The sequence below is a fragment of the Strix uralensis genome, chromosome 9 (genome assembly GCF_047716275.1).
Source record: "Strix uralensis isolate ZFMK-TIS-50842 chromosome 9, bStrUra1, whole genome shotgun sequence".
NCBI lineage: Eukaryota > Metazoa > Chordata > Aves > Strigiformes > Strigidae > Strix > Strix uralensis.
Genome location: NC_133980.1, coordinates 16,555,258 through 16,575,555, shown reverse-complemented (window position 1 = coordinate 16,575,555; position 20,298 = coordinate 16,555,258). Strand labels below are relative to the sequence as shown.

At 38.9% G+C, this 20,298-nt stretch overlaps 1 protein-coding gene across 4 annotated transcripts in view; it reads right to left on the bottom strand.

The window, feature by feature from the left end:
• Positions 1 to 10,475: 10,475 nt before the first annotated feature.
• The window catches only part of PLOD2 (procollagen-lysine,2-oxoglutarate 5-dioxygenase 2), a 58,332-nt gene continuing 48,509 nt past the window's right edge, over positions 10,476 to 20,298 (bottom strand). For all 4 annotated transcript variants that reach the window (XM_074877551.1, XM_074877552.1, XM_074877553.1 and 1 more), the window contains 6 exons: positions 19,101 to 19,214; positions 18,632 to 18,697; positions 17,595 to 17,699; positions 15,488 to 15,634; positions 15,137 to 15,262; positions 10,476 to 11,669 (listed from right to left, as the gene is read on the bottom strand). In XM_074877551.1, coding sequence (XP_074733652.1) covers positions 11,514 to 11,669; positions 15,137 to 15,262; positions 15,488 to 15,634; positions 17,595 to 17,699; positions 18,632 to 18,697; positions 19,101 to 19,214 — 714 coding nt within the window. In that variant the 3' untranslated portion in view covers positions 10,476 to 11,513. The remainder of the gene's footprint in view (positions 11,670 to 15,136; positions 15,263 to 15,487; positions 15,635 to 17,594; positions 17,700 to 18,631; positions 18,698 to 19,100; positions 19,215 to 20,298) is intronic.

Below are 20,298 nucleotides of genomic sequence, written 5' to 3'. Positions count from 1 at the left end.
ACTTGGCTCCATTATAAAAAAAAGAAAAAACTTTTATTTCTTTCTTTGTGAAAAGCAAAACTGAATCCCAAACCAGTTTTCTTCAGTAGGTTGGTTTTTTTTTTTTTTGGATCTGCAAGCTTCATTGGTGAAAGGAAAACATTCTTATGATTAGCAATAAACACTCTTATCTCTTCTTAATTATCTAAAAGAGAAAATATTGAAAACTAGTAAAGCATGCTATAAAGTTTTTATCATGAGCAAATATTCTGTGGAAGACATTCAGTCTGAAAGAGCTTCCTTAGCTTGTCTTTGAAGTAAAGAAGTAGCACTACAATACAGTATACAGCACAAAATCTTCAGCTTGAAGATAAACACATGGAAAAAAAAGAGCAGAAACAGTATTTTAACATATGGGAAAGAAAAAGCAACCTACATTTATAAAATAAACGTAACTATACAGTAGCGGTATTTATATATTAATTACTTATAATAAACACAAGTGTATCCTTCTCTAAAGTTTCTTTGTGAAATAAGGAAATATTTTAAAGCCTTGTGAGACCAATTCCTTTTGCATTATCAAAGAGCTGCAGTTTTATCTTCTACACATTTAACTCCATTATCTAAAGAAATAAAATAATTCTGTAAGAGCATTTTCAGCAAAAAGAATAAATTTTACTTATTACAGACCTTCTACACTTTGTCAACAGGAATTACTTTATATTTGAACATTCCAATTATGTATTTTATCTATTTCCCTAAAAGAAAGAAAAAGGTGTTCACTCATTTGTGTTAACACATTTCTATAGTTCTAGTGATTTACATTGCTCAAGAACTATATTGGCTTTCTTCATTCTCCACGTTAAAAACAAACAAAACCCCCCCCCCAAAAAAAAAACACCCACACGACCAAAACCAAAAAAAGGGCATAGTAAAACACCCTAGATCAATGCCATGGAAAAACCACATGAAGTACGCTATCAGCCTTCTCTCTTCCAGCGGCTTTGCTCTGTCTCAGTGCCTCTGCTTGGATGTCCGTCAAGCCCTAGTGCTACTCTACAATTGCCAGCCTGCTCCTTCACAAGAAATGCATCAGAAACGGAGAGCTCTGGCTAGATTTCTAAAATATTAAGACAAGAAAACCTGCAGTCAGTCCCGTACACAAGGAAGGTGTTTTGAATTTCAAACTGCAAGAGTCAGGTGAGATAGTAGCATCCTCTGAGATAAGTCTTTCATTCAACAACTTATTTATCCCAAATGTGGAGCTTGTCCAGGAAAACTAAGAGAACAGAATGGTGAACATACATCCTCTCAACCCTTGGCCCCAGTGGTCTCAATATAAAATACCATCAGCTGCTTTGCAGGAAGTAGATAAATTAGCACTTTAAGTGTAAATATTTTTGCAAACTTGTTATCAGCTCCTAGGTACTTGCAAGCAAAGGTCACTTTGAAGCCATACACACACAACCTGTTCTAGCTGAAATTAATACTTATATCAACAAGCTGCATTCACAAATGCAGTCACTTTCAATTCCTCCACGAAATCTGTCAAAACACCACCTGTCTCTATACTTGTCTATCTTTTTCCCTGTTAACTTTGAATAACTTACCTGCCATAGAGTTTTAATGCCAGGCATGAGACCTGGTAGGCATTAGAGCTACATGCAGTATTGCATGCTGGGGGCTCCCCAGCTAAGGAACAATGACTAGGTTAGAAGCTTGGCCTGATTTTTGAATACATTTGCTTTAATGATATCTCTCATTGTTCATTGTACATGAAAAGACCCTTCAGGAAGAAAGTCTGCAACTAGGAGCTCTTCCCATTTATTTTTTTTTTAGTATTATTTTTAAAGAAAGTTAGATGTGTATAAAAATTAAAATAGTTCTTCAGGCTGTGGTATTTTGACAACATTCTTCAAGTGCCTCCTCAGGGTTCTGGTCATAAAATACTCCATGTAGGGAGTATTTTTGTTGTCTTAATGGCTGCAAAGTTTTCCCTTCCTCTGCAATATAATCTCAATTTATTTTTATTTTTAATGAGCTTCTGATTCCCAGCATTTGAATGCTGCTATAGCTTTATAATGTGCTTTTGTTCCCTTCAGACTAAAAGTAAATAAGAATAGGAACAACTTGCCAAGAACAGATCCTTTTATTTGCTCAAACAACTTTCCAAGAACACCTGCTCAGATATTTTGGAAACATACTGGTATCCCCATTCAGCCTTTCACATCTGTGTTATCCAACTTCAGGTAGATTATGTCTACCTAATGACAAAAGAATGCACAGTATTTCCCATGCCTCTGTTCAGCTAAAGAACATCTCATTTTCCTACTTTTGCCATTTGAACAACTAATATGGATCAATTAACTCATTAAAAGTTCATATTCCCTTTGTGTCAGTGATATTAAAAAAAAAAATCAAGCCTTGCCTGTGTACTCTTCTGTGTGCCATAATTTTCAGAATAAGGGAAACACTTTTTTCAAGTCTGAGCAGCACAATGAAAAAAAAATCCTCTTTGTAGAACAAGGGCAAGACACAGTCAGGCTATAGAAAAGATGAAGCATGGGTTTGTATTCATACACACACATGCATAGGCTGATCTCACCAAATACACATTGCAACAGTGACACACTGCAGCGGTGACCTGCTCTAACAGCCACCAGCGATGCTGCAAGTCGGGATGAAAGGCTCGCCTGTGGGATCTGAGAAACTGCACTCGCCAGTGTCCCTCTGTATCCATTTCATCCCACTGGCTGCGTAAACTACAGGAAAAAAAGTTTAATCGGGAAACATCTTCTGTGCTTTTCTACTGAGCATATCTCGGCTATACTTTTGATATATAATAGCTCCCTAGTTCTGATCCTAAGGCATCTTTCATTACCACAGAAGCAGCAGTTTAAAATTTACACTTCAAGAACACTTTAAAATAAAGATCCCTTGTCTCTGTCTTTTTTGCTCCAGCCTGCATTTATGCAAAAGCCATTGGCCACCCAGGTTGTGGGGTTTTTTTGTCCCTGCTGAAAAGCTGACATCTGGCAGACACATGAGACACAAAGGGGGCACAGTCTGGATGGAAAGAGACCTGTGTACATATGCTTGAGTGATGGGGGCACAGACAAGGAGTCTAAGAGAACAAAAAGTTCATACCTCATATGGCCAAAATGCTCTCATGCAGATTAATGCCTATGATTAAAGTACAAGAACTGAGAATTTCATCTTTTTACAAGTAATGCGATCAAGATCTCCACTCTACAATTCATGATATCACAGCAAAGACAAGTCTAAGACAGTTGGATCTGGAAATTTTAAGACAAAACACTATTTTATGTATCAGGTCCTGCCCTACTTTACATGGTACGTGTTTTAAAGAATGACCAAATGCTTGAAATCACTCCCAGGTGAAGTACAGTTTGTAAAAGTGATTCAGAGATGACAAGTCTCTAAATTTGGCTGTGCCAGAAGTTCATTGCTGCATTGTGCACCCATTCACCTCTTACATTCATCCATTACTTGCAAAAATAAAAACTAGCTTTTAGTAGCTTATACTTAATACTTTCTGCCTCAATTTCTCATGCATTATGTTTACTTTTGTGGTCATGCAACCCCTCCCCAGTCCTTGGGCTGCTTGGTACTTCATGCAATTTTCCAGCCCTGGGTCATGTGCCAACACAAGATGAATAGGGAAAGGTAGGGAACCAGAGCATAAAGGCACTCCCTCAACACTCCTGACTCCTACCTCCCCTATTGCTTGGGAGCAGACCACATGACAACTCAAATGGCCTGGGAAAGGCAGTAGACCAGAGTGTTAAGCTATCCCTCAGCCCACCTGGTTTGTGCCTCCCTCTTCTACCACTTAAAGAACAATAGGAACAATCAATCACCTCCTGACAGCCTATACATTTGTACTTGGCTTGAGGCCCAAAGGGGGTGATACCAGAACTCCAAGATCTAGCAAGTTCTGGGCCTATTCTGTTAGAAAGTACCAGAATATTCCATCATCTGAGTGGGGCTGAAATGGAAAAGTACCTGACAAAAATCAATTATCTCTTGACCCTATAAATCACGATTCTAAGCAAGACCCTGCAAGATCCAGGATCACAGCAGACTGTGACCAGCACCTCCCCTGATCTGGGACACCTCTCAGGCTCTGACTTCTTGAATTTTGAAGACTGTCTGCCCACAAAGCCAACAGAAGGCCAGAGTGAAGTTGGACTACTTCTTGAATCTCAATTATCACCCATTAAGAAATACTGATGCATTGTATTTGCTCCAAAGTCAAGAAGGAAATTTTAACCATAGGCTAGCCTCTTCCATCCACCTCTTTACCTATCTATGTGCTTGAATATGCACATTTGCCTTCACAAGGGTGGATGTCTATATATTACACTGGATATCCAAGTATTTCTGTGCTGTTTGTGTGTATGTTTTGTGTTTATACAGATATACTTTTGATTTAGAATATTTTGTAGTATGTTAGTGTGAATCTTGTCATTCTTGAATTTGTAATTAAGTTATTTTAATCATAATATACTCTACCAAGTCACCTTGTTTATCTTTAAATTGGTCAATCATTAAATGTTGCTAAAATTCAACCTTTTGATCCACCTCACACCATTAATAAATCTTAAATTGATATTAAATCATAACCACGTGAGATACTTTCATCCACAACAACTTCATGCTGGAGAACCTTCCTTTAAAAAGCTGCAATGGCCTTGTGCTTTTGGGACTTGAAACTCATTAAGGGACACCACTTCTTACAGAAATGCTTTCAGTTACCACCATGTCCAAGTTAGAAGTCTTTGGAGAAAAAACAAGTTAAACCCTGAAAAATCCTCATCTTCTGTAAGCTCAGAGACTTGCTAGAATTCAGGAGCTAAAATACCAGGAGTTCATCCTTACAAAGCATGATCTGTTTTGTCCAAGCTCTTTATACATATCCTGGGGGCAACTAAGCTGGACCAACTATAGCAGCAAAAAACCTGTGTACTGAATGCATCCAGGGACTGGAGCAGCATACAGCTTGCTTTCTCAGGTACACTCACCAACTCCATCTCTCCACCCTCACTGCTGCCACAGGACCTATCATTCAAATATTAACAGCAGTTTGAACATACCTTCCCCTTGGAGAAAAGTAACAGTTATCAGTCACCAAGTTACTTAAGGAACAAAGACCTGAGCAGTTATTCTGCTAGTTCTGCTGCTATATTACATGAAGAAGATAATTTACTTTATATGCTTGGAAGAATATGCTTTAATTTAAAACTGAAAATTACTACTCTAAAAACAAAGTAGAAAACAGTAAGGTTGCAAACCTCCTTTTCACACACCATCAGTGGATGACTATACATTGTGAGACATTAGCAACCCAAGTCCAAGAAAGCTTAAAGCCTGAAGTGTTAGTGAAGCCCACTTTGAAAGGTAGGTCCTGATGTCTTAAGGTATTAAGTATTGTAAACCATCCCATGGGCTTAAAGCATTGCTCACATTAACTGCCATTCCAACTGAAGTTGTGAAAATGCAGTGTTTTCATGCCCCATCTGTACTACAGACACTGTAATAAGTAACTTATACTAAATTTACTCTGCTACCTTTCTCCTCTCTCTGCTCCCCGCTCCCAAGAGAGTGCAGAAACAAAATGGCGCAAAGCCATTAGTAGTTGAGCAACTCCTTTCACAACTAAGCAAAATTCTTGGAAATAGAAGAATTCTGGTTTCAAGCCAAAAGACTAGCTCCTGAATAAATCTGTTACTATGTGACTATGTATCTCCCTTGCCAACTTCAGACTCTCTGAGACGTTCAACAGCTGTAAACCAGCAATAAGTAGAGCAGGCAAGTGCAAGGGAAACAATATTCTAGACCCAAAACATAAGTGAGCTTTCTCAAGAAAACAGTTTTCTCAACTACCTAGGCAGTACGGCTTCACCCCAAAGAGCTGCCTGCAACATGGCAAATATCCTCCACACTGGCCAGGCTCTCAGCTTTGCTACTTCTGAAGTTGCAGTTGCACTGATGCCAATAAAGGCTGTAACCATGCTGACTGAAATCCTACTTTTGAACTGTTGCCACACTCTATTAAATATCTTAAGATGAATATGCTTTTATCAGACATCTTATCTTACATTTGATTTCTGTGCAAAATAATCCGGGGGGGCATGGCTTTAAACACAGCCAAAACAACTTTTCTGAAGTGAGGCTCAATGCAGAAAACTAACTCCAAAAGCAATAAGTTAGCAAAAGAAAAGAAAATTAGGATCATCTCTCTACATTTAGCAGCCTTAGCATCACACCACAGTATCAACTGCTTCTCAGATCCCCTCCTTTTAGTTTAGGATCAAGGTGCCGTAGGAACACACTGCACAGCTCTGTGCCAATAACTGCAGAAGGAAGCAATTCCGTGGGGTGAATTTTGAACTCTCCTGAGCTTTGACCCATACCTCTCTCATTTCACCCTCCCCCCAGCCCCAAAATGCACTGACAGTAGTCATCCCATAAGTGGGATGCACTTATACAGATCTTAAAAGATATGTCAAATGGGAAGACAATTACAGAGAGGAAAAAAATACAACTAGCAAATAAAATATTTCACTGAAGATAGAAGCATCTTTTCCAGTTGTGTTTACAGTTTCATTTGTACATAAAACCAAGGTTCTTCACTATCGCTGAGCAAGACTATCTGCTTCATTAGATCCAGAACAACTTTTTATATTAAGATAAAGAAAGTATTTGGGAAACCATGCTGGAAAGCCATTTGAAGCAATACTTCCTCCACTTGGGTACAACAAAATCCTGAACCATCAATTTGCATTTCAGTTTTAGTGTTGGCTGGAAACTAACTTCCTGTCAGAGACCATCTTTCTTGGCAGCAGCTACAGGGAAGAAACAGAACAATTGGGACCTCCTGGCAGTCATAAATTAATTAGTTATTCCTGCAACTCTACAGTTAACTCTACTAGTGCAAATCTCAGCTCCAAGAACTGCCAATATCAATTCTACAAATACATATTATAAAGGCTCTGCCCTCTAATTCATGCGCTGCTATGGAATTAAAAAAATCCTGTAATGAAAAATATCTGACACCTCAGTCACAGGGGGCTGCTGAGACAGGTATTGTCTTCCTTTTCTCTCACAAAAATAGCAAAGTGATCTACTCTGCCATGCCAGAAAGTGAGGATTCAAGGAAGTGAAGATTCAAAAAATACTTACTTCTTTCAGAACTGAATCCACTGAGGACTGTATCAGAAATAAATCAAAGGAAACAAAAATGCATATATTCTTTAAAAAGCTCATTGCAGTAGCTGAAAAGAAAAATCTGAACAAATTCTTTCAAGCAGAAAAACAAAAGCAAAACTAGTACGTGCACATGAGAAGAAGGAATTATAAGGGTCCTTTCTAGAATTTCCATCTCTTTAAATGTCTTTGTCTCCTTATTTCTTACACACTGCAAAAGAGAAGCTAATGTGGAAGCCCTGCATTGAATTAACATTTATTCCATGAATACAGAGGATGTGGGGGAAGAGCCATTACAAAAGAAAAAAGGTACAAGCAATTAGATTTCATTATTATTGCCTCACTAAAAATCTATCTTCTATTTGGGCTTGTCATAGTCTTACTCCTATCAGCTCACAGTAAGAGTGAAACAGCAGTCCTTTGCAAAAAAAAATGAAGTGACAAATACATATTGGAATTACTTGTTGCACAATAATTTTAGAGAAAATTAAATGTGTAAAATACTACCAAATGCTCTGAACATTTTTTAGGAGTAGAGTTGGAATAGTTCATGAATATGAAGTAAAACCAAGCTATGCTCAGTCTCCTTTTGGTTAAAAATATTGAGAAATCTCTTGTCCATACACTGCTCTCCCACCTCTTACCCACGCAACAGTCTCTTCAAGTACTTAACAGTGAAAAATAAAGCTAGATGAAAGCAGAACAAATCAAATACTTTACAAATGTCTCAACTGCTGCAGTGCACCTTTATGTCCCTGTACTCCCGAGGTTTCTCATACACTGCTGGAATTAAGTTTGTTGCTTTCCTCCTGATGCATATATCCTCTCTGCCCCAAAACACACTTTGTTAGGAGACACAAGAGTCTTTAAGTGTTTTTAAAAGTAATGAAAACTAAAATTGATTTCCTAATAGTGACAATTCTCTTTAGTTTGTGTGAGCTCAGGTACTCACATACTAACAGTACAGCAAAGCTTTCAGAACTAATTCAGGTGAACTGTTAAGAATAGACTTTTTTCTGGTATCTGTCAATTATTAAGAAGTTAATGAAGACACTTTCATATATGTTGCCGTCGACCTGAAAGGCAGTTGTTAGCCTTTACAAATACTTCATTAAAAGAAAAAATAAAAGAAAAAACAAGAGAGAATCTTAGTAACAATGGCATGGTAAACACATTTTTCCCTTCCAACAGATGTGCAGCACAGTAAACATAGCATTACATGTCACTATGTGACAGAGTGAATTATTAGTTGCAAACAGAAATTTAAAAGTAAAGCCCTCATATATATGTTGCAAGAAAACACACATAAAATCAAGTATGACTGAGAATTACAAAATACATAATTAAAATGCAAGTTATGGAAAAAAAATTCTGCTGAAGAACTTCCCCTGTATGTTATAGGATTGTATTTTTGTGTTTTTTTCCAAGAAAGCTCCTCATAACAGTAAACTGTCTGTAACTGATCCAGTGGTAAAAATATTATTCTGTTCTGAGTTAGCCTAAGAGACCACAGGCAAATGCTCAGAAAAAGGTGATTAACAAAGGTGGCTTTCATTCTGAAGGCCTGAAGATTTTCTTATCTGTAAAGTCTGCCTAAGCACAGGCTATAGTGAGTGTCTCTTTCTCTAAGACATGGGTGTTTCATGTCTGGAAACAAAGTCAAGGGATATCAATCTCCAAATATTAGCCTGAAATGGAGAAAAGTCAACAGTGCAAAGAGAAATTAAAAGAAAGCAAAGAGCTTCCTATGAAAAGCCATTTCTTTTCAAGGCAGCCCATTTTAGTACAGTATTGGTTACCACATTTTCATGTATTTGCTTCAGCATTAATTTAAGTCTGGTTGAGACGGTTAATTTTTCCCCATAGCAGCCTTCAGTTGTCCTGGTTTCACCCAGGATAGAGTTAACTTTCCTTGGGCTGGGAGGGAGCACAGCTGGAGGACCAGGCCCAGATTGATCACTGGAGTATTCTATATCATGTGATGTTATGCTCAGTATACAAAGGAGGTGGGTGCTCTCTCATTTCCACTTCCAGTCAGTGGGATTTTTTTGTGCTGTGGGGATTGCTGCTGGGCATGGGCTGCGTACCAGTTGATGGGTGGTAAGCAACTGCATTGTGTATTACCCATTTGGACTTCCTATTGTTACTGTTTTGTTACTATCACTAAACTTTTTTTTTTTTTATTCAACCTACAAATTCTCCCTTTTTTTGTCCCTCCCCTATTTCACCAGGGAGGGGGGAAAAGTAAGCAACTGGCTGCATAGCGATTGGCTACCAGTCGAGTTCAAACCATGACAATAGTGCTGTGCTTTGTACTGGTAGCTAGACAGGTGCTGATAACATACCAGTGTTTCGGCTACTGCTGAGCAGCACTCACACAGCATCAAGGCTGTCTCTCCAACATTTCTGCCTCTACCAGTAGGCTGGGGGTGAACAGGATTTTGGGAAGGGACAGAGCCAGGACAGCTGACCCAAACTGACCAAAGGGATATTCCATACCATATGACACCTGCTCAGCAATAAAAGCTAAGAGAAAGAAAGAAGCATTTGTTATTTACATTTGTCTTCCTGAGCAACTGCTGCATGTACTGAAGCCCTGCTTCCTGGGAAGTGGCTGGAAGCACCTGCTGACAGGAAGTAAAGAATAATATCTTCTGTTTTCCTTTGCTTGCTTTATTAAACTATCCTTATCTTGACCCACAAGCCTTGCATTATATTTTCTCTCCCCTGTCCAGCTGAGGAGGGGAAGTGATAAAGCAGGTCTGGTGGGCACCTGGTATCCAGCCAGGGTCAACCCACCACACAGGAGAACAGGGAAATAAACAGACATGCTCCTTTGAACTCCTCTGCCAATCCTTTGAACTCCAAATAAAGCTCCTTGTTCAGGAAATGTGATATACAGCTTCCTCAAATATTAGCAGGTAAAAAGTGAACTACTGTTTAGATCATCAAAAAGCCTCTATATAAAAAAGGGAAGTTGGTACAGAAAGCAAGAAACATCCATCCTGCTGGGGTTGTTCTGAAAGTGTAACACAAGGTTTGGTACACAAGCACCAACTCGTATAAGAAATAATTTCAATAGAAATAGAAATTACAAGAATAGAAATTACAAAAGAGTAAATAAGCCAAGAACTGACACTTAGAAACCTCCAATGTAAATGTATCTACCCTTCCCTTAAAAATATTCACCAGTAAATATAATTTCTGTAAGAAAAATGGCAAAATGCAAAGAAACTATCTAATACAGTCAAGTAAAAGCTGTTACATTAATTTAAAATTACCTTTTATTTTTCACAAGTTTTTCCAACACGTTGTGCATTTTGGCATGGTAGACGGAGATACCTTCAAGTTTCTTTAAATTACAAACAGTAGATACAGTAAGAATATTTTAAAACAATTGCTTTAAAATAAACGGCAAGTTAAGACCCTTAGCTTTAAAAGAGAGACTGCCACCATTTCATTTTCCTGATACAAAATTCAAGTAATTTTAAGAGTAGAAAATTATCTTTATAAAACATCCTATTATTAAAATTTATCAGCATTCTGAAAATAAACATCAAATTTCCAGTATCAATTGGGTGCAGTTACACATTTAGAAAAATAACTCATTTTTAATGAAGGTCACTTGGTGAAGAAAAGTAATTTTTCAACAGGATGAGTTCCCAAAACAAATGATAAACCATTTTTTCTTAGTTAAATTATTTAATTCTTGTCCAACTGCACAATTATTTTTTTCTTCTAAAGGTGTACATTTTGGTATTGAAAATTAAGAAAACAGGCTACTGAGATGTTTTCCCTTCAGTATATACCAGCATATAGAATTATTGCTTATCCCAACAACTGTATACAAGAGTCACTTGATTTTAATTTCACACTCTGGTTTTTAATTGGTTGGTACCAACTATACACACACCACAAAAACATTAGCTGTGTCACTTCACTGAATGAAAACCACAATAAATTTTTCAGATAATTTTTAGGGTTGTTTGGGGTTTTTTCAACCAAGACATGGATTTATTATAAAATGTTTTTCCATTTTCCCTCCTTACCTACTCTTTTAAGACAGCAGAATGGAAAAACAAGCAGGACATGTTTACTTTGTGACTCAAGGCTCAGAGCAGATATTGAGAAGTCTTCAACCATTTTAGAACATTTTCTCTTTTTTCATTCTTTTAGCCCAAAGTAACTTTGCTGTCTAGGAACAGTAACTTAAAAGTTTCTTTTATCACCATCTTCCAGAAGAAATCTATAAATAAATGTTTACATAAAGAATCAAATACTGCTGTTGAAGAGGGGAAAAAAATTTAAGGATCAATAAATGATACTGCAATGTATCTTGTGCCATTCAAGATAGGAAGTCCTTCGTGTAAATGAGTAAGTCTTCCTGGGTGCATGAAACTCCATCCTTTCCTGGGAGACTCAATGGAGCAGTTGTACCTAAGAAATTTACATCCACCTCCCTGTAGTAAAAACAAACAAAACAAAAACCCAAACATTTACCTTGTGTTTTAGTAGAGAAAGTTCTTTTATTTATCCACAACTTAAAATATTTTGCAATTAATAATAGGCTGTTGACAATAATTATTTTTTTTTTTTTACTATTCCTACTAACAAGATTGTTTAAACACCATCTTCAGAGCAATACATAACAGACATGTATTTTATATAGAACGGTTTGGGTTTGAAGGGACCTTAAAGATCATGTAGTTCCAGCCTCCCTGCCATGGGCAAGGACACCTTCCACTAGATCAGGTTGCTCAAAGCCCCGTCCAACCTGGCCTTGAACACTGCCAGGGAGGGGGCAGCCACAACTTCCCTGGGCAACCTGTTCTAGTGTCTCACCACCTTCACAGTAAAGAATTTCTTCCTTATATTTAATTGGAATCTACCCTCTTTCAGTTTAAAACTGTTACCCCTTGACCTATCACTACACTCCCTGATAGAGAGTCACACTTCTCTTGATGCAGCCCAGGACACGGTTGGCTTTCTGGGCTGCGAGTGCATGTTGCTGGCTCATAGTCAGTTTTCCATCCACTACTACCCCCAAGTCCTTCTCTGCAGGGCTGTTCTCAAACTACTCATCACCCAGCCTGTATTTGTGCTTGGGATTGCCCTGACCCATGTGCAGGACCTTGCATGTGGCCTTGTTGAACTTCATAAGGTTCGCATGGGCCCACCTCTCCAGCCTGTCAGGGTCCCTCTGGATGACATTCCTTCCCTCCAGCGTCTTGACCACACCACACAGCTTAGTGTCACTGGAAAACTTGCTGAGGGTGCACTCGATCCCACTGTCCATGTCACCAACAAAGATGTTAATCAGCACCGGTCCCAACACCAACTCATTCAACACATTGAGCCATTGACTGCAACTCTGAGTACAAACACCCAGCCAATCCCTTATCCACCGAGTGGTCCATCCATCAAATCCATGTTTCTCAAATTTAGAGAGAAGGATGTCATGTGGGACAGTGTCAAATGCTTTGCACAGGTCCAGGTAGATGACATCAGCTGCTCTTCCCTTATCCATCAATGCTGTAACCTCATCGCAGAAGGCCACCAAATTTGTCAGTCACAATCTGCCCTTAGTGAAGCCATATTGGTTGTCACCAATCATCTCCTTATTTTCCACATGCACTAGAATAGTTTAAGGAGGATCTGCTCCATGATCTTGCCAGGCACAGAGGTGAGACTGACCAGCCTGTAGTTCCCTGGGTCTTCTTTTTTTCACTTTTTAAAAATTGGGGTTATGTTTCCTCTTTTCCAGTCAGCAGGACATTCACCAGACTGCCACAACTTCTCAAATATGAATGATAGTGGCTTAGCCACTTCATCTGCCAGTTCCCTCAGGACCCATGGATGCATCTCATCAGGTCCCATGGACTTGTGCATCTTCAGGTTTCTAGATGGTCTCAAACCTGATCTTCTACAGTGGGCGGTTCTTCATTCTCCCAGTCTCTGCCTTTGCCTTCTGCATCTTGGGCAGTGTGGCTGGAGCACTTTCCACTGAAGCAAAAAAGTTGTTGAGTACCTCAGCCTTCTCCATATCCCAGGTAACCAAGTCTTCCGTATCCTTCCAGAGAGGGCCCACATTGTCCCTAGTCTTCCTTTTATTATCAACATACCTATAGAAGCATTTCTTGTTGCCCTTGACATCCCTGGCCAGATTTAATTCTATCAGGGCTTTGGCTGTCCTAACCTGATCCCCAGTTGTTCAGACAGTTTCTCTGTATTCCTCCCAGACTATCTGTCCTTGCTTCCACCCTCTCTAGGCTTCCTTTTTGAGCTTGAACTTGTCCAGGAGCTCTTTGTTCATCCATGCAGTCCTGCTGGCAGTCTTACCTGACTTCCTCTTTATCAGGATGCATCGCTCCTGAGCTTGGAGAAGGTCATCCTTGAACATTGACCAGCTTTCCTGGACCCCTCTTTCCTCCAGGACTTTATCCCATGCTACTCTGCCAAGCAGATCCCTGAAGAGGCCAAAGTCTGCTCTCTTCAAGTTCAGGGTAGCGAGCTTGCTGTGTGCCCTCCTCACTGCCCTAAGGATCTTGAACACCACCCTTTCATGGTCACCGCAGCCAAGGCTACCCTTGAGCTTCACACTCCCCACCAGCCCCTCCTTGTTGGCGAGAACAAGGTCCAGCATAGCACCTCTCCTTGTTGGCTCCTCTGTCACTTGGAGAAGGAAGTTATCATCAACACACTCCAAGAACCTTCTGGATTGCTTGTGCCCTGCTGTGTTGACCCTTGTGAATGTGATGCTGCTATCTGTCTATAGAGGGCCTCATCTGCTCGGTTTTCCTGGTCAGGTGGCCTGTAGCAGACCCCTGCTATAACATCTCCTGTCCCTGCCTTCCCTTTAATCCTGACCCATAAACTCTCGGTTGGCTCCTCATCCATCTCCCGGCAGAGCTCCATGCATTCCAGATGGTCACTGACATAGAGAGCAACACCTCTCCTCGTCTACCCTGTCCATCCTTCCTGAAGAGCCTGTATCTTTCCATGCCAACACTCCAGTCATAGGAGCCATCCCACAACATGGGATGGCCATAAGATCGTAGCCCTTGCAATCAAAAATTTCCCCTTGCTTTGCTTTAGCATTCCCTGGTAACAAGCCATTCAAGCAGCAACTCTGACAAACAGATTTTCAATAACTTTACTGTAGGTGATACCAGAGAGAAGCAAAACATGTTCACAGGCCTTGTTCCAGGACTGTATCCCTATCCAGGATAACATTTAAACAAATCTTAAATAAATGAAACTGGTTATTGCTTTCAAAATGAAGGTGTGTTTTCTAAAGTAATATTTGACAAACACATTTATGGGTGTTAAGTAGGACTGAATAATAGAGATTTATTGACAGGCTAAGTCTCCCTGCTAGTCAAAGCTGGATATTACTGCCACTGCCCTGCCTATCTCCATACTCCGTGGACTGTTTTATTCAAAGCAGTATCAGAGTAGAAATAAATTATCTCAGAAAAAAACAAACCAGGAACAACAGTTGAAAGTTTTCCTTCCGTGGCTGATCTAAAATAGAATCATTAAAAAACTTGTAATGAAAAGAAGCCATTTGAGTCAACTTGGGACTATTTAAAGTATTTTGAAAAATTGGTTTTCACTGTACAGAAATGAAGCATTTCAGAAATGTTAAAAAATAAATCGCTAACATCTCCAAAGCTTTTCTTTAAACCCCATCTCCCATCTGAAACTATTTTGACCAATTCAGTCTGACTGCATCAACAGTTCTGCATCCTGCAATAGAGCAAATTTAGTACTTGTGAAAAGACACCAAGGAATACTATATTGCAATTTGTGACACATGTCTTTTCCTTTTCAGCATGGTCTTTAAATATATCTATTTGGGCTCTAGTTTGGAAATGACATTAGACACTCAAAGGACAACATTTAAGTCAATAAGTTGTCAACTTACTTGAAAGTCCTCTCCTACTTTGTTGAGAGCAATGTTGATTGTGAATGTAGAGGAGTCATGATGAGGTCTGAGCGACCGTTGTCTGTCAGGGCTATATTTTACAACAAAATTCAATAAAGCATACCCCTGAAAAAAATACACAGACTTCAACATGTGAACTTCCAAGTCAGACATAGGGTTCTTGGCGGTTTCTTTGTTTAAAGCCGAGTTAAAAATTCAACAACATTCATCTATAACTACTGGTACATCATGTATAAACTCCCCAACAAAACCAAATAGGGTACGTTCGATAAAATACTTAGAATCAGTCATGCCATTCAGTAATTATTTGCAAAAGTTTTAAACCCATACCTTGGTATAATAGCCAGCAAACACTTTTAGCGTTACTGGTGCAATGAACTCTCTTATGAAATGCAGCCATTCATTATCCAGTCCGATTTGCTTCATATGAATATCATCAGTTGGGACATTTTCATAACCTCCAGAAATACGGCTGTCCTAATGAAAACACCATAAAGAGCCTTGAAATATGGACATGGAATGCTTCCGGCTCTTCTACAAATATTTATTTGAAATCTGCAGAATCACAAAACTGCAACAAAGCAATGCTTTAGTGGGCATATGTGAGCTTGCTATACAGTAACTTTAGGCGTAACTGCTGTGGGAAAAAAAAATGCTGAGCTATCAAGAAGCAAAAATTTGAATTTTTTTTTTTAAGTGAGTCAATATTTGGATGTGTTGCCTATAAATAAGGGCTTCCTGGGGTAATGGTTTTATTTATTGAGATGTAGATGCAAATGAAGTTATATCAGATCAAGAAAGTACAAGCCTCAACTTGACATGGTAATAAGCGTTGAAATAATTTGAAGATAAAAGTATGTTAAAATACTTTCTGGAAGCTTCTACCTGCAATAAAATAATGACTGTAATTTATCTCATTTCCAAGGTACCACATTTGTGAATACAACAAACATTTCTCCAATTTCAGGGGTAGTGAATGAATACCTTGAACATTCTGCAAACACAAAAGCTCATAACATTTGTGAGTAACTGCTTAGGGGGACAAGTCTGACAAATTAGTACTTGAGGTAAATGAGTAAGACTTCTCTGAACAGTTATCAACAGCTATTCAAGATCAGCTTTGGATAACCATCAAATAACTACTATAGCAACTGCACCACTGTTAGTGACTGAATTTGCTAGTTCAAGGTTTGTATTGGGTTTGCGTGGCAAGGTTTTGGTAGCAGGGAGCTACAGGGATGGCTTTTGTGAGAAGCTACTGGAAGCTTCCCCCATGTCTGACAGATAATGCCAGTCAGCTCAGACAGACCCGCTACTGGCCAAGGCCAAGTCCATCAGTGATAGTGGTAGCGCCTCTGCAATAATGTATTTAAGAAGGGGGGGGGGGAAAAATTGTTCAACTGCAGCCAGAGAGAGAAGTGAAAATATGTGAGAGAAAAAACTCTGCAGACACCCACAGCTAGAAGGAGGGGGAGAAGGTGCTCCAGGCACCAGAGCAGAGATTCCCCTGCAGCCCATGATGAAGACCATGGTGAGGCAGCTGTGCCCCTGTAGCCCATGGAGGTCCACAGTGCAGCAGATACCCACCTGCAGCCCATGGAGGATGCCACGTCAGAACAGGTGGGTGCCCGAAGGAGGCTGTGACCCTGTGGGAAACCCACACTGTGGACCCATGGAGAGAGGACCCCAGGCTGGAGCAGGTTTGCTGGCAGGATTTGTGACCCCATGGGGGACCCATGGTGGAGCAGTTCATGAAAAACTGCAGCCCGTGGGAAGGACTCATGTTGGAGAAGTTCATGGAGGTCTGTCTCTCATGGGAGGGACTCCATGCTGAAACAGAGGAAGTGTGGAGTCCTCCCCCTGAGGGGGAAGGAGCAGCAGAAACAACTGTGATGAGCTGACCCCAAGCCCCACTCCCCATCCCCCTGTGCTGCTCGAGGGGAGGAGGTAGAGAAGATTGGGAGTAAAGTTAAGCCAGGGAAGAAGTGAGTGGTGAGGAGAAGGTGTTTTAAGATTTGGTTTTATTTCTCATTATCCTACTCTGATTTGATTGGTAATAAATTAAACTAATTTCCCCAAGTCGAGTCTGTTCTGCCCGTGATGGTAATCGGTGAGTGATCTCTCCCTATCCTTATCTCAACCCATGAGCCTTTTGTTATATTTTCTCTCCCTTGTCCAGCTGAGAAGGAGTGACAGAGCAGCTCTGGTTGGCACTTGATGTCCAGTCAGGTCAACCCACCACAAGGTTAATTGAGGAATGTCTCTAAATCTACTGAACAACAAGCTATGTGGTCGACTAAACTAAGCATTTTATACCACAAAGCAGATTTCTGGGGTCACTGGCAATTAGTGAAATGCTTGTTTGTTGCAGTACAGTGTGACTTATTACTATAAACGATCATACTCATTAAGGTTATTTATATAGGCTGACACTTACTTGGTGTTTTCCACCAGACCATTGTCCAAAATGTTCCATTTCTTCTACCAATTCATCACAGGCAGTGTCAGAAAATATGGGAAACCAAAACACATCTGGACATGGCTACAAAAGAATAAAAAAAAGATTTAAAAAAAAACTACATTCATCTCTTTCAGTGGAGTTAAGCTTTAACACCTATCTTTTATTTTCAGCTGTTAAAAAAGGACATCTCTTGCTCACCAAAGAATATCAGCTGTTCTCATCTGAGCCATAATTCAGATACATGTAAGTAATCTTTTTGTCTTGATCCATAAGCACATTCTCACAGAATGAAGCAAACACTGCATCAGTGTACCCACATATTCAGTATCCTGTTTGCTCTAAATAACAACTCTGATCTTCTACATTACAACTATTAAGAAGAACAGTTTAAAACTTAACATTGTTTTAAACACAAAAACAATTTATCCCACCTTCTTAAGGAATCCAAGTTCATTAAATCACTGTCCCCAGTTGTCACAGAACTGATCATCCAACACTGGTACAACAGTTACCATCTTAGAAGCACACTGTCCAGATCAGTTGCATGAAAGTAAGCAGCCAGGTGGACAAAAAAAAAAAAAGACCTCTTCATATCCAGCAAAAGGCTTTACCTTGGATTCATGGTTGTCAGACCTTAGGAATCCGCAGGGAAAAGCACACCCCAAGGAAAGTGCCTAGATGAGCTTGCTTTTACTAGATACCAGAAAACACAGCAATCTGCTACAGAAATTTTATTAGGCCTTCTACTAGTGGTACTAGTAGTTCAAATAAATAAGCTAAATATATCTGTATTTCAGAGAAGGCAATTACTTGGACAATTACATTATTCTGAGCAATCTAGCAATTATGTGACTCCTCTCATCTAGTTTTCAAAGTGGCAAAAATTCAGTTCTGATCCAAAATATCAAAAAGCTGTTCAGCCACAGACCAAAATGGCATTTGCATAGAAATAGTAACTGTATGCCAATTTATCAGCCAGTCCCACAAATTTTAAGAAAACTACTTATACCCACCTGTTCTACTATATTATCAGTGAAGATCTTTGAGTAGTTGGGATTTATATAGGTTTCCTTCCAGTCCTAAAAACCATGATTTTAAATTATTAAAACAGAACAAATTAATTTATAAGTGACAAAAATTAATTTATATGCTATTAATTTGCCCTACTGAAAGCATTGGAAAGAATTAAAAAATTCCTTATACCCATAAACAAACTGGTTCTCACCATGTCAAAAATCATGAAACCTGTTACATCAGGGTTGTATCTCCAAGTCCTTAGTCTGGTCATCAGTTGGCTTGTTGATATGATATATTGTCATTTGCTTAAATGGGTGGTATAGAACACTTTTTCTTTAACAACCAATATTTAGTGCATAATAAACAAATGTTCTCCATGTAAAATCTTTAAATACCAAGTTCTTTATAATAGGTAAACTTCACTTTTTTTTTAAATAACTGTTTCATCAATAATAAGATGCATACCACAGGATTTTCAAATATCTGCCAGAGGTCATTGTTGTAGTGGGAGGTATTGTAATTGGCTGTAGAAATAAGTCTTCCAAATTCATGTCTATTGGTAATGTACATGAAAACACCCTATATCAAGTAGAGAAAACATCATTAGCAAAACTGCTCATCTTAGCAAAAATGATGTTTTAAAAAAGTCTGTTTGTTTATGCCTGCACTTACATAAAATATATCACACACTTGTATATACATACTATACACACGCTGTTCATTTAGCATCTTTAATTTTCAAATGGTTGATTCTAATCACCAACTAGTGTTCATAAGTTCTTGTTTACAAGCATTTAGTTGAATTTAACACATTAAACCAAAACATATATTATTGATAGTGAAAAACCCACATACAGTTACAGAAAGGAAAAAACAGAGAAATGATTGGTTGATTTGTTTTCCAGAAAACCTAAGCAGACATACAGGAAACACCTGTACTCAAACTGAAAATACTCATACAAGAAAATCAACATCTAGGGTTTAGTTTCTGATTAAAAACTGAAAGAATAAGCTAACAGTAAAAGGGCTAATGGAAGTCAGAACAAGAAACTTATTTCAGAGTATTCACTATGTGATCCTTCTGGTGAATTGGCCTGAAATAAAAAGATATTGGCAAATACAGCATCAGGGTACAAAACAGCTGAGCACTTTAAAGTATGTTCACCTAAGCAAACATTGCAAAATATGTGCAAGATATCAAGTGTGGTGAGGTATAGCTTTATTATCAAGTTATTAACAGAAGATATTAACAAAACTCTCTTAATTAGAAATAGTAGCAGGAAATAGTCTTTTTTAAAAGAAACTTAGGTTCTGTGGGGTTTTTTAGTTTACTGTTTTTCAGACTAAAACTTTATTTCTGATGTGTCTGTGATTTTGGGATTTGCAGCAGATGAAGACATTACCATTTGGATACTTTGGTATTTCTGTATGTTTTTGTCTGAAAAAGAGTTAAACTGTTAGAAAGATAATGATTATGTTAAATACATGCCCAGTTTTGGGCACTTACCAAATCATAAAATAGCTGCAGCAGGGAGAATAAGGAGGGTCTGGGTCAAGAAAAACAGCTTAAAGTGACACTGATTTCACAACTGCCCTATGTGGTCACTGAGGAAGCCTGGCAGACCTGCTTTAGTCCTTCCTAGGACTGCTGAATCAATTTTAG